The sequence below is a fragment of the Panulirus ornatus genome, chromosome 18 (genome assembly GCF_036320965.1).
Source record: "Panulirus ornatus isolate Po-2019 chromosome 18, ASM3632096v1, whole genome shotgun sequence".
In the NCBI taxonomy this organism is placed as follows: domain Eukaryota; kingdom Metazoa; phylum Arthropoda; class Malacostraca; order Decapoda; family Palinuridae; genus Panulirus; species Panulirus ornatus.
Genome location: NC_092241.1, coordinates 3,105,158 through 3,119,138, shown reverse-complemented (window position 1 = coordinate 3,119,138; position 13,981 = coordinate 3,105,158). Strand labels below are relative to the sequence as shown.

Here is a 13,981-nt window from a genome sequence, read left to right as displayed (position 1 = left end):
CAAAGCAAACACCTGATCCACACATCCTCTACCACTTCTGAAAGCACACTGCTCTTCCCCAATCTGATGCTCTGTACATGCCTTCACCCTCTCAATCAATACCCTCCCATATAATTTACCAGGAATACTCAACAAACTTATACCTCTGTAATTTGAGCACTCACTCTTATCCCCTTTGCCTTTGTACAATGGCACTATGCACGCATTCCGCCAATCCTCAGGCACCTCACCATGAGTCATACATACATTAAATAACCTTACCAACCAGTCAACAATACAGTCACCCAATTTCCTTTTTCTAATTATTCCCTCTGTATTCAAGAATTAAGGTACTTATATCTCCTCATTCACCAGAAATTTCACTGAATTTCTCACCATAAAGACCAGACTACTGAACTTCATTTCCCAATGAATGTTACCACATACATTTTCTCACCTCTGCTCCTTCAATGTCCTCATTCACCACATGGTCAAACTTTAGCATTACATGATCACTTCTTCTGAATGGAGTATCATATCAAATATTTTCATAATCCTTGCTAGTATGGGTGAATATAAGATCTAGCAAGATCTAATATGCTTGATGACATGTTGCTATAGGAAATTTTTCAGTAAACACTCTAATAACTTTTGTCTCCATGAGGAGCCTGCATGCCAATGACATTAATGATACTGGTGGAAGCAGGCAGGGTAGCTGGTGGCTTTGGAAGACTTCATGATGGATACTGTTTTGGCAAATTTCCAGATGTCTGAGATTCTGCTGCATTCCAAAGAGTGGTAAGCAGTGGGCTAAAGCATTTCATGCAAAAGTTTAATACACTGTCAGAGCCTGCTGTAAAGGAATTCTTTAGGCTTTTAATCAAGTTTTCAGTGTTATTAGGAATAAATGGTGGAAAAGCAGTTCAGTCAGGGTGGATATTTTTCTCCTATTTGCCTCATTATCTTGAAGTCCCCATTCTACTTATGTTCGGTGTTATTTCTACAATACCTCATAATACTCAGATAACTATCTTCTTTTCAAAACAATACTACAACAACTAGAGACACTATAGTGTATCCTCCTAAAAGAAAACTGATTTCAAAAATAATAAGGAAGAGCAGTTCTTCCTTACAGAAGACTAACCTTTATAAATGTTTTTGAATCCCGATGCTTAAGACATGAATAAATGGGAATGCTGCTCACATGGCACTGGTATCCAAAGCATATTGTTGGGACTACATCAAATATCTGGTAATGAGAAGAAAGAAAAACGTGTTAATTATAAGCATTAAAAATTTCAATCACATATAATTAGAAAGTGGAAGACAGTAAAATCAAGCAGTGAATGAATTAATGGAAAAGACATAAATATACAGTCTGAATATTTTGGTTAGATAACCATAAAAAAGTATGTCATTACCTAAGAACTAATTTATGCCCTTCTTTTTACATATCTCTCATTAGACAGTGATGTTAATAAAAGACGAGTTGTGAAGAATGAAAAACTTTCTCACTTGGGTAGTGTCCTGAGAGCTTTGAGAGATTTCTGAGGATACCTGGTGGTTAAACATCTAACCTCACTTTGAGAGATTCCTGTAGGAAGTCAAGTGTTTTAGATATCTGGGAGTGGATATGGCAGTGACTAGAACTATGGAAGCAGAAGTGTCATGGGATAGGTAAGGGGAGAAGGTTCTGGGAGCACCGAAAATGAGTGGAGAGAATATTATCTAGAAGGGCAAAAATAGGTATGTTTGATGTAATAGAAGTCCTAGCAATATCAACTGGATGCGAGGCATGGACTACAGATAAGGTTGCGATGAGGAGGGTGAGTGCATTGGAAATGAAATGTCTGGGGACAATATGTGGTGTAAGGTGGTTTGATCAAGTATGTAATGAAGAGGAAGAGAGAGGTGTAGCAATAAAAAAGAGTGGGGTACAGAAAGCTGAAGAGGGTGTGCTGAAATGGTTTGAACAAATGGAGAGAATGAGAGGAAAAGTTGACAAGGAGAACGGGGTGACCAAATTGGAAATGGAAGGATGGAGTGAAAAAAATGTTGAGCAACAAGGACCTAAACATGGAGGAGGATGAAGGGCATGCACAGGATAAAGTGGATTGGAATGATGTGTTGTACTGGGGTCAAAGTGCTTTCAATGGACTAAACTAGGGCATATGTAGCTTCTGGGGTAAACCAAGAAAAGGTCTGTGGGCCCTAGTTGTGGTAGAGAGCAGTGGTATTGGTGCATTACAAATGACAGTTAGAGAATTGATATACATAAATGTGCCCTTTCTTCATCTATTCTTGGAACTACCTCACTAACACAGGAAACAGCAATCAAATAAGAAAAAAGTAAATATATTATGGAATAGTGGATCCAACAATGTCATACGGTAGTGAGGCATGGATAGAGTTGTGCAGAGGAGGGTGGATGTGTTGGACAATATGTGGTGTGAGGTGGTTTGATTAAGTAATGAAAGGGTAAGAGGGATGTGTGGTAATAAAAAGAATGTGGTTGAGACAGCAGAAGAGAGTGCGTTGAAATGGTTTAGACACATGGAGAGAATGAGTGAGGAAAGACTGACAAAGAGGATATATGTGTCAGAAGTGGAGGGAACAAGAAGTGGGAGACCAAATCAGAGGTGGAAGGATGGAGTGAAAAAGATTTTGAGCAATTAGGGAAAGAACATACAAGAGGGTGAAAGGTGGGCAAGGAATAGAATGAACTGGAATGATGTGGTATACCAGGGTTGATGTAGCTGTCAGTGCATTGAACTAGGGCATGTGAAGCATCTGGGGTAAACCATGGAAAGGTCTGTGGGGCCTGGAAGTGGAAATGGAGCTTTGGTTTCAGTGCAATGAACATGGCAGCTACAGACTGAGTGTGCACAAATGTGGCATTTTTGTATTTCCCTGGCGCTACCTCGCTGGAAGGGGGTGGGGATACTGTTTGCTGTGTGGCGGGGTGGAGATGGGAATGCATGAAGGCAGCAAGTATATTCGAATATATACATGTGTAAGTATGTATATGTCTGTATATGACTGTATTGTTGACTGGTTGGTAAGATTATTCAACGTATGTATGACTCATGGTGAGGTGCCTGAGGATTGGCGGAATGCGTGCAAAGTGCCATTGTACAAAGGCAAAGGGGATAAGAGTGAGTGCTCAAATTACAGAGGTAAAAGTTTGTTGAGTATTCCTGGTAAATTATATGGGAGGGTATTGATTGAGAGGGTGAAGGCATGTACAGAGCATCAGATTGGGGAAGAGCAGTGTGCTTTCAGACGTGGTAGAGGATGTGTGGATCAGGTGTTTGCTTTGAATAATGCATGTGAGAAATACTTAGAAAAGCAAATGGATTTGTATGTAGCATTTATGGATTTGGAGAAGGCATATGATAGAGTTGATAGAGATGCTCTGTGGAAGGTATTAAGAATACATGGTGTGGGAGGCAAGTTGTTAGAAGCAGTGAAAAGTTCTTATCGAGGATGTAAGGCATGTGTACGTGTAGGAAGAGAGGAAAGTGATTGGTTCTCAGTGAATGTCGGTTTGCGGCAGGGGTGTGTGATGTCTCCATGGTTGTTTAATTTGTTTATGGATGGGGTTGTTATGGAGGTGAATGCAAGAGTTTTGGAAAGAGGGGAAAGTATGAAGTCTGTTGTGGATGAGAGAGCTTGGGAAGTGAGTCAGTTGTTGTTCGCTGATGATACAGCGCTGTTGGCTGATTCATGTGAGAAACTGCAGAAGCTGGTGACTGAGTTTGGTAAAGTGTGTGAAAGAAGAAAGTTAAGAGTAAATGTGAATAAGAGCAAGGTTATTAGGTACGATAGGGTTGAGGATCAAGTCAATTGGGAGGTAAGTTTGAATGGAGAAAAACTGGAGGAAGTAAAGTGTTTTAGATATCTGGGAGTGGATCTGGCAGCGGATGGAACCATGGAAGTGGAAGTGAATCATAGGGTGGGGGAGGGGGCGAAAATCCTGGGAGCCTTGAAGAATGTGTGGAAGTCGAGAACATTATCTCGGAGAGCAAAAATGGGTATGTTTGAAGGAATAGTGGTTCCAACAATGTTGTATGGTTGCGAGGCGTGGGCTATGGATAGAGTTGTGCGCAGGAGGGTGGATGTGCTGGAAATGAGATGTTTGAGGACAATGTGTGGTGTGAGGTGGTTTGATCGAGTAAGTAATGTAAGGGTAAGAGAGATGTGTGGAAATAAAAAGAGCGTGGTTGAGAGAGCAGAAGAGGGTGTTTTGAAATGGTTTGGGCACATGGAGAGAATGAGTGAGGAAAGATTGACCAAGAGGATATATGTGTCGGAGGTGGAGGGAACGAGGAGAAGTGGGAGACCAAATTGGAGGTGGAAAGATGGAGTGAAAAAGATTTTGAGTGATCGGGGCCTGTGCATGCAGGAGGGTGAAAGGCGGGCAAGGAATAGAGTGAATTGGATCGATGTGGTATACCGGGGTTGACGTGCTGTCAGTGGATTGAATCAGGGCATGTGAAGCGTCTGGGGTAAACCATGGAAAGTTCTGTGGGGCCTGGATGTGGAAAGGGAGCTGTGGTTTTGGGCATTATTGCATGACAGCTAGAGACTGAGTGTGAACGAATGGGGCCTTTGTTGTCTTTTCCTAGCGCTACCTCGCACACATGAGGGGGGAGGGGGATGGTATTCCATGTGCGGCGAGGTGGCGATGGGAATGAATAAAGGAAGACAGTGTGAACTGTGTGCATGGGTATATATGTGCGTGTCTGTGTGTGTATATATATGTGTACATTGAGATGTATAGGTATGTATGTTTGCTTGTGTGGATGTGTGTGTATATACATGTGTATGGGGGTGGGTTGGGCCATTTCTTTCGTCTGTTTCCTTGCGCTACCTCGCAAACGCGGGAGACAGCAACAAAGCAAAATAAATAAAATAAATATATATATATATATGTAAGTATACACTGAAATGTATATGTGCGTATATGTGCATGTATTACTATTATATCCCTGGACATAGAAGAGAAAGAATACTTCCCAGGCATTCCTCATGTGTTGTAGAAGGCGACTAAAGGGGATGGGAGCAGGGAGCTAGAAACCCTCCCCTCCTTGTATTTTAAGTTTCTAAAAGGATAAACAGAAGAAGGAGTCATGTGGGGAGTGCTAATCCTCCTCAAAGGGGTGTCTAAATGTGTGTGGATGTAACCAAAATGAGAAAAAAGGAGAGATAGGTAGAATGTCTGAGGAAAGGAGCCTGGATGTTTTGGCTCTGAGTGAAACACAGCTCAAGGGTAAAGGGGAAGAGTGGTTTGGGAATGTCTTGAGAGTAAAGTCAGGGGTTAGTGTGAGGACAAAGAGTAGCATTACTCCTGAAACAGGAGTGGTGGGAGTATGTGATAGAGTGTAAGAAAGTAAACTCTAGATTGATATGGGTAAAACTGAAAGTGGATGGAGAGAGATGGGTGATTATTAGTGCATATGCACCTGGGTATGAGAAGAAAGATCATGAGAGGCAAGTGTTTTCGGAGCAGCTGAGTGAGTGTGTTAGTAATTTTGATGCACGAGACCAGGTTATAGTGATGGGTGATTTGAATGCAAAGGAGAGTAATGTGGCAGCTGAGGGAATAACTGGTGTACATGGGGTGTTCAGTGTTGTAAATGAATATGGTGAAGAGCATGTAGAATTATGTGCTAAAAAAGGACTGGTGATTGGGAATACCTGGTTTAAAGAGAAAGATATACATAAGTATACGTATGTAAGTAGGAGAGATGGCCAGAGAGTGTTATTGGATTACATGTTAATTGATAAGCGTGCAAAAGAGAGACTTTTGGATGTTAATGTGCTGAGAGGGGCAACTGGAGGGATGTCTGATCATTATCTTGAGGAGGCGAAGGTGAAGATTTGTAGAGGTTTTCAGAAAAGAAGAGAGAATGTTGGGGTGAAGAGAGTGGTGAGAGTAAGTGAGCTTGGGAAGGAGACTTGTGTGAGGAAGTACCAGGAGAGACTGAGTACAGAATGGAAAAAGGTGAGAACAAAGGATGTAAGGGGAGTGGGGGAGGAATGGGATGTATTTAGGGAAGCAGTGATGGCTTGCACAAAAGATGCTTGTGGCATGAGAAGCGTGGGAGGTGGGCAGATTAGAAAGGGTAGTGAGTGGTGGGATGAAAAAGTAAGATTATTAGTGAAAGAGAAGAGAGAGGCATTTGGACAATTTTTGCAGGGAAATAATGCAAATGACTGGGAGATGTATAAAAGAAAGAGGAAGGAGGTCAAGAGAAAGGTGCAAGAGGTGAAAAAGAGGGCAAACGAGAGTTGGGGTGAGAGAGTATCATTAAATTTTAGGGAGAAGAAAAAGATGTTTTGGAAGGAGGTAAATAAAGTGCATAAAACAAGGGAACAAATGGGAACTTCAGTGAAGGGAGCTAATGGGGAAGTGATAACAAGTAGTGGTGATATGAGAAGGTAATGGAGTGAGTATTTTGAAGATTTGTTGAATGTGTTTGATGACAGAGTGGCAGATATTAGGTGTTTTGGTCGAGGTGGTGTGCAAAGTGAGAGGGTTGGGAAGAATGATTTGGTAAACAGAGAAGAGGTAGTAAAAGCTTCGCGGAAGATGAAAGCCGGCAAGACAGCGGGGTTGGATGGTACTGCAGTGGAATATATTAAAAAGGGGGGTGACTGTATTGTTGACTGGTTGGTAAGGTTATTTAATGTATGTATGTCTCATGTCCCTATTATGGCTTGGGTTGCTCCACCTCTTTCAAACAATATCTATGCCACAGAGGTTATGAATAGGCCTGTTGTCACCTTGAGAAGTGTTGAGAGAGTCAGAAGAATTGTGGCTGTTCTCAAGGCCTACACCTACAATGGCTTCCCAGTTGTGGACTCCATTCCTACGGGTGAAGAAGTGCGCTACTTCCAAGTCATTTGGTACCCTTAGAGGACTCATTTTGCGTTCTCAACTCACTGTGCTTTTGAAACATAAGGTATTCAATGAAAATTCCGAGATATGGCAGAATAGCAAAGTCGACATCCATCTTTTCCGTCAGTCTTATCCACGATTCTATTCAATAGATGAAGTTGACCTGAATCCTGAAGATATGAACTGTACAGTGGACTTGAGGCCTTTCTATAATCCCTCCCCATACTCTGTGGTTACTTGTACTGCTTTGCCAAGGATGTTTAATCTTTTCAGGGCTCTTGGTTTAAGACATCTTGTTGTAATTAATGATAGTAATGAGGTTGTTGGTATAGTTACCCGCAAAGATCTTGTCAAGTACAGAATTTGGAAACACAGAGGACAGATGGGATTAGAAGAATTAGTAATTTATAATAGTGTTTCTTAAGGATAATGTGACTCTTAATAATTCTTTAGAGTATTTTGTCTAATAGTGGTAGTGGATAGGGGAGAAAGAATACTTCCCACGTATTCCCTGCGTGTCGTAGAAGGCGACTAAAAGGGGAGGGAGCGGGGGGCTGGAAATCCTCCCCCTCATTTTTTTTTTTTTTTTTTAATTTTCCAAAAGAAGGAACAGAGAAGGGGGCCAGGTGAGGATATTCCCTCAAAGGCCCAGTTCTCTGTTCTTAACGATACCTCGCTAACGCGGGAAATGGCGAATAGTTTGAAAGAAAGAAAAGATGTCTCATGGTGAGGTGCCTGAGAATTGGTGAAATGCTTGCATAGTGCCATTGTACAAAGGCAAAGGGGACAAAGGTGAATGCTCAAATTACAGAGGTATAAGTTTGTTGAGTATTCCTTGGAAATTTTATGGGAGGGTGTTGATTGAGAGGGTGAAGGCATGTACAGAGCATCAGATTGGGGAAGAGCAGTGTGCTTTCAGAAGTGGTAGAGGATGTGTGGATCAGGTGTTTGCTTTGAGGAATGTATGTGAGAATGACTTAGAAAAGCAAATGGATTTGTAAATAGCATTTATGGATCTGGAGAAGGCATATGATAGAGTTGATAGAAATGCTCTGCAGAAGGTATTAAGAATATATGGTTGGGGTAAGTTGTTAGAAGCAGTGAAAAGTTTTTATCGAGGATGTAAGGCTTGTGTACGTGTAGGAAGAGAGGAAAGTGATTTGTTCTCAGTTTAATGTTGGTTTGCAGCAGGGGTGTGTGATGACTTCATGGATGTTTAAATGTTTATGGATGGGGTTGTTAGGGAGGTGAATGCAAGAGTTTTGGATAGAGGGGCAAGTATGCAGTCTGTTGTGGATGACAGAGCTTGGGAAGTGAGTCAGTTGTTGTTCACTGATGATACAGCGCTGGTGGCTGATTTGTGTGAGAAACTGCAGAACTTGGTGACTGAGTTTGGTAAAGTGTGTGCCATCTCATTTATTAACTCTAACTCCAGTACCATGAGAAATATCACTGAATCTTCTATTACTGAATACACAAAGAATCATAACCTTAATATTAGCGAAGGTCTATACAAACTGTATAGCTTTATTGTTCATAAAATATGTAAACAATTTCCTTTCTGGTCCACATAAGTTTACGATACCTTCGTTGTCTGTCTGGGACACACTAGATCTCTATTTGGACAGTCACTTGTTTACCAAATGGCATCCTAGCTATGTCTCTTCATTGCATATCAAATGACTTATATTTCTTTCCTGTATCTCCCCTGATGATGTGATTATTACACGAAAGTGCACTTGCGAACTTATCATGTTTCATTTCCCCGTGGACTAAGAATACACAGACATATACATATATACACGTTCATATTCATACTTGCCTTCATCCATTCCTGCCGCTACCCCGCCACACAGGAAATAGCATCACTAGCCTCGCTTCAGGGAGGTAGTGTCCAGAAAACCGACAAAAAAGGCCACATTAGTTCACACTCAGTTTCTAGGTGTCATGTGTAATGCACTGAAACCACAGCTCCTTATCCACATCTAGACCCTACAGACCTTTCTATGGTTTACCCCAGATCCTTCACATGCCCTGGTTCAGTACATTGACAGCACATCGACCCTGGTATACCACATCGTTCCAATTCACTCTATTCTTTGCACACCTCTTACCCTCCTGTATGTTCAGGCCCCAATCGCTCAAAATCTTTTTCTCTCCATCCTTCCTCCTCCAATTTGGGCTAATGCTTCTCCTCGTTCCCTTCACCTCTGACACATATATTCTCTTTGTCAAATATTCTCATATACAATTTTGAGACACAAAAACTTCTGAACTTACCTGTGTCCAATGAAGATCGAAGATAATGACAGGTCCTTTTTCGTAATTCCCAGTGTAATACTCAGCTACTATGACTGCCACTAAATACCAAATTGACAGAACACCAATGTAGCTGAAAGAAATAAGTTCATATTCAATGGGTTATATTCCAATCAGCTGAGCAAGCAGGTACACAGAACAGATGAAATTCACTATCTATATAGGTATTTGGTTAAATGTTATTACACAAATTAAGAAAGAAGCAAATACAGTGCACAGACAAGATAACAAAAATAACACAAAAACTCTGGAGTTGGAGAACATTTTTACTCCAGGAGCAAAAAAAGGTGTAAAGACTGAAAATTTACAAGTACCACCACTCAAAGTTCAGTAACTACATATCCTAGGGGATTAGTAAGAAATCTGAATTATGAAAAAAACTTTCTTTCTAGAGAAGTGCCACATGAGCCTTGAGAGAATACCTAAGATATTCAGGAGTTAGAACCCCTCATCCCTCTGCCTTCTGGTGGGATGAATTATTCCAATTCCTTGCTAACCACCTATTCGATGACAGCATCCTATGATTCACCCAAGTCTCTCTACTAAATGAAAAGCAACTTCCACTTGGCGATGATGTAATTTTCCCCTCGCCACCATTACAGAACTGCCTCATAATCTTTAGAACATGAACACAGACCTGATAGTGGTCAACAGTGGTAAAGCTGAAGGTTTTTCAAAAGGGAAATGCAACAAGAAACAACCTGAGAAAAATCCCTATGGGACTATGCCCAAGAAAAAAAAGTTTTCCACAGTTCAAAATGTAAATTTCCCTCTATGGTTGTTGCTTTGTGAGCCTTGATTGCAATACCAAATGGATGAGGATAGTTGGAATAAAAATTCTTATAAAAGAGGATGAAGTTAAGCAAATCACAGTACCTTACAAATCATCTTTGGTAAAAGAAAAAAGGATCCATCTTCCATGACAGTCACTATCCCAGGTTAACCCTCAACATCTTCTCTCAGCTCAAAGGGCTATCAAGAGTATAGTTTCAGGATAAGAGACAGGTGCAATAACTTATCAAAAAAGGGCTATCAAGAATATAGTTTCAGGATGAGACACAGGTGCTATAACTTATCAAAAAACCTTTGATTGTGGCAAGATTATGACTTCTGACAACTGTCACAAGTTATGGAATGGAGGCAACTGGACTTCTCCAGAAATAAGCTGAAAAGTTTATCATAAGTATGTCCAGAAAGGCTATACAGGCAGCTTCTGAAAACTACAAAGAACATGAATTGTCAAGGAAAGACTGGAAGAGGTTCCAGACTTATTGATAATATCTTTGAATAGATATGAAAATTAGGAAGATCATCAGTTCAACACTTTCCAAATCTCAGGACATAGTAAATTATGAGAAAGCCTATGTGTAAATTCCAACATGATTCACCTCAATGTTAGGCTCCTAAACAAAAATTGAAGTTACCTACAAAACTTGAAGTACCAAATAAAGGTTGAGGTGACCTACAAAACTTGAGGTATCAGCTAAGGTGAACAAAAAGGCTGGAAAAGATTCAGGCACCAAGATTGTCTCTCCCACATTGGGTTATGAGAGTCACCGAAATCCCATAATCCAATCAGCTGGAAAGACTTTCCCCTTAAGATTTACTGGGGGTGAGAGATAAATCTGAACTAAACAGTCTGAGTCTAAGATCAAGGCATCTGTTGCTATTCCCTCTTGTTGAGCATTAAAGTGACATGGGTTAATATAACTGCCTAGTGGCAATGAGAACCACAAGATGAGCCAATCCCAGTAAAAGGACCCAGCTGAAAGCCTTCCCACATAACTTTCACAATCCATGGTAAGTTCTATCAGAATGGGGAAGTGCAAGGTGGCTGTGAAGGGCCCCTGACACGACCATAACTATCCACAGCAGGCTTCAAAAGAAAAATAGTGTAGAGTGTGGAGCAAGAGAAGAAACATCGATCAAGAGAGGCGTGGATCACAAGAGGTGGTGTGGGGAGTGGATCAAGAGATGGGCGATGTGGGGTGTGGATCATGAAAGAATGTATGGATTGTAGCTCAAAAAAGAGATGTCACACGTGGATCAAGAAAAGTCTGGTATGAGAATGAAGAAAAGGTGTAGGGAATGGAACAAGACAGGAAGGAGGTGGGGGAAAGGGGGTTAAAATGAAAAGTGTAGGGTGTGGAGCAAGATACAAGGTGTGGGGAGTGAATCAAGAGAGGTGGTGTGGGGTGTGAATCAAAAGAGGAGGTAGAGAACAAGAAAAGGGGCATAAGGTGTGGTGCTAGAGAGGGAGTGTGGGGTGTGACTCAAGAAAGGGGTTGCAGGATGGGACCAAAAATAATGACATAGGATGTAGAGCAAGAAAGAAGGTTGTGGGTATGAAGCAAGAGAACCACTGTAGGGTATAGAGCACGAAAGGGAGGAGGGGGCAGAGTTTAGATCAAGGAAAGAGGTATAGGGTGTGGTGAAAGAGAGATGGTGTGGGGTGTGGAGAACAAGAGAGGGGATGTTTATCAACAAAAGAGGTGTGAAGTTTGGAATACAAAAGGATGTATGGAAACTGGAGCAAGATAGGTGGTATGGGGATCAAGAGAAAATGTGTAGGGTCACAGTGAGGAGCAAGAGAGGAAATGTGGAATACAGAGCATGAGAAGGAGAGTGAGGTGCAGAGCAAGAAAGGGTATGTGAGGTGTGGTTCAAGAAAGCAGTTGTGGGCTGTGTAGCAAGAGAGATAGTGTGGGGTCTGAAACACATCAAATATGGGATGTGGAGCACAAAAGATGTTGGGTGTAGAGCAAGAGTGGCAGAGCAAAAGATGGGATACAGAGTCTGGATCAAAGAAAGGGGTGTAGGGTAGGGAGAAGGAGAGGTGGTGTTGGGTGTAAAGTAAGAGAGCTGATGTGATGCAGTGATTAAGATGAGAGCTGGGGGAGTGGATCAAGAAAAGGGAAGTGGAATGTGGATTGGATAAGATGTGGAGTTGGGTGCAACAGAGCTGGTGAGAGGCGAGGAGTAATAGAGAAGTTGTGGATCATGAAATGTCAAGTGGGGAGTGGATTGTAGATGTGGGTTGTGGGTTGAGGGAGGTGTGAGGTGTGGATCATGAAAGATGGCATATAGTGTGGATCAAGAGAAAAGGGGTGTGGAGCAAGAGAGGAAGTGAGAATGTGGAGCAAGTAAGATGTGAGGGTGTGTGTCAAAAGAAGTGGCATGCGGTGTGGATCAAGAGGTGGTGTGAGGTTTGGATCAAGAAAGGGATTGTGAGGTGGGAGCAAGAGAGGCAACTTAAGATGTAGAGCAAGAAAGGTAAGAGTATGAAGCATGAGAATTAATTTGGGGTCTAGAGCAAGAGAGGTAGTACAGAGTATGGATAAAGCAAATATGTGTGGGGTGTGGTGAAAGAGAGATGATGTGGGGTGCGGTGAAAGAGATTGTGTGAGGTGTGGGAAACAAAAGAGGGGGTGTTGATCAACAAAGGTGTAAGATGTGGAACTTGAAAGGTTTTGTGGGATGTGGAGCAAGAGAGGGTATGTGGGAATCAAGAGAAAAGGGTGCAGGGAGGTCAGGGTGTGAAGCAAGGCTTGAATTGTGGAATATAAAACTAGAGAAGGGGTGTGAGAAGCAGAGCAAGAGAGGGTATGTGGAGGTGTGGTTCAAGAAAGCAGTTTGGGAGAGATGGTGTGGGGTGTGGTGCAAGATAAATGTGGAATTTGAAGCAAGATATATGTGGGGTGTAGAGTAAAAGTGGCAGTGTGGGGAGTAGAGCAAAAGATAGGATACAGAATATGGACCAAGAAGAGGGGTGTGGGATGGGGAGAGAGAGAGTTGATGTGAGGTGTGGATTAAGACATAAGAGTTGGAGGTGTGGGTTAAGAAAAGAGAAGTTGAGTGTGGATTGGATAAGGAGATGCTGAGTGTAGTGCAAGAGAGCTGGTGAGAGATTAGGAGTAAGAAAGTGGCTGTGGATCAAGAGATGAATTGTTGTTAGGTGTGGGTTGAGGGAGGTGTAGGGGTGTGGATCAAGAAAGGTGGTGTGGAAAGGGGATCAAGAGAGGAGGCAAGGATGTGGAGCAAGTAAAGTGTGGGGTGTGAATCAAAAGAAGTGGTGTGCGGTGTGGATTAAGAGAGGTGGTGTCAGAAATGTACCAAGAAAGGAGGTGTAGGGTGTGGAGCAAGAGAAGAAGTGTGGGGTTTAAAGCAAGAAAGCTAGTGTGGGGTGTGGAGCAAGAAAGAAGGTGTGGGATGGAGCATGAAAGGAGAGGGAGAGCATGGATCAAGGAAAAGGGTGTAGGGGTGTGGAGCAAGACAGGTGATGTGAGATGTGAATTATGACAAAAATCCATGGTATAGATCAGGGAAGCAGGTGTGGAATGTGGACTGCAAAATGCGGGTGGAACAAAAGATGGGTTGTGGTTCAAGAAACGAAGTGTAAAGTGTGGTGTGGGAAAGGTGTTGGGTGTGCATCAAGAAAAGTGGTGTGGTGTGGGGTTTAAGAGAAAAGGTGTAGGGCATGGTAAAATGGAGGAGGGGGGAAGTGAAACACGATAGGTGTGAGGTGTAAATCAAGAGAAATCATGTTTGGTGTGGATCAAGAGCAGTGGTGTGGGAAGTGGAGCAAGAGATGAGCTGGCACGAGTAGGGCAATAAAGGAAGTGTGGGGGTAGAATGAGAGATGGGGTGTTGAACATGAAGCAACACCAGGATTGTGGGATGTGTAGCAAGAGAGGTGTGGGGTGTGGAGCAGATGTAGTGAGGTGTGGATTGTGGTAAAATATTTGGGGTGTGGATCAAGAATGTGGGGGTAATTTGAGA

General features: G+C 42.2%; 1 protein-coding gene across 1 annotated transcript in view; it reads right to left on the bottom strand.

The window, feature by feature from the left end:
• LOC139754958 (sodium-coupled neutral amino acid transporter 7-like) overlaps positions 1 to 13,981 on the bottom strand; it is a 151,746-nt gene that overhangs the window by 71,261 nt on the left and 66,504 nt on the right. The window contains exons 6-7 of the mRNA XM_071672784.1: positions 9,164 to 9,275; positions 1,124 to 1,228 (exon numbers count right to left, since the gene is read on the bottom strand). Of these exons, the coding sequence (XP_071528885.1) occupies positions 1,124 to 1,228; positions 9,164 to 9,275 (217 nt within the window). The remainder of the gene's footprint in view (positions 1 to 1,123; positions 1,229 to 9,163; positions 9,276 to 13,981) is intronic.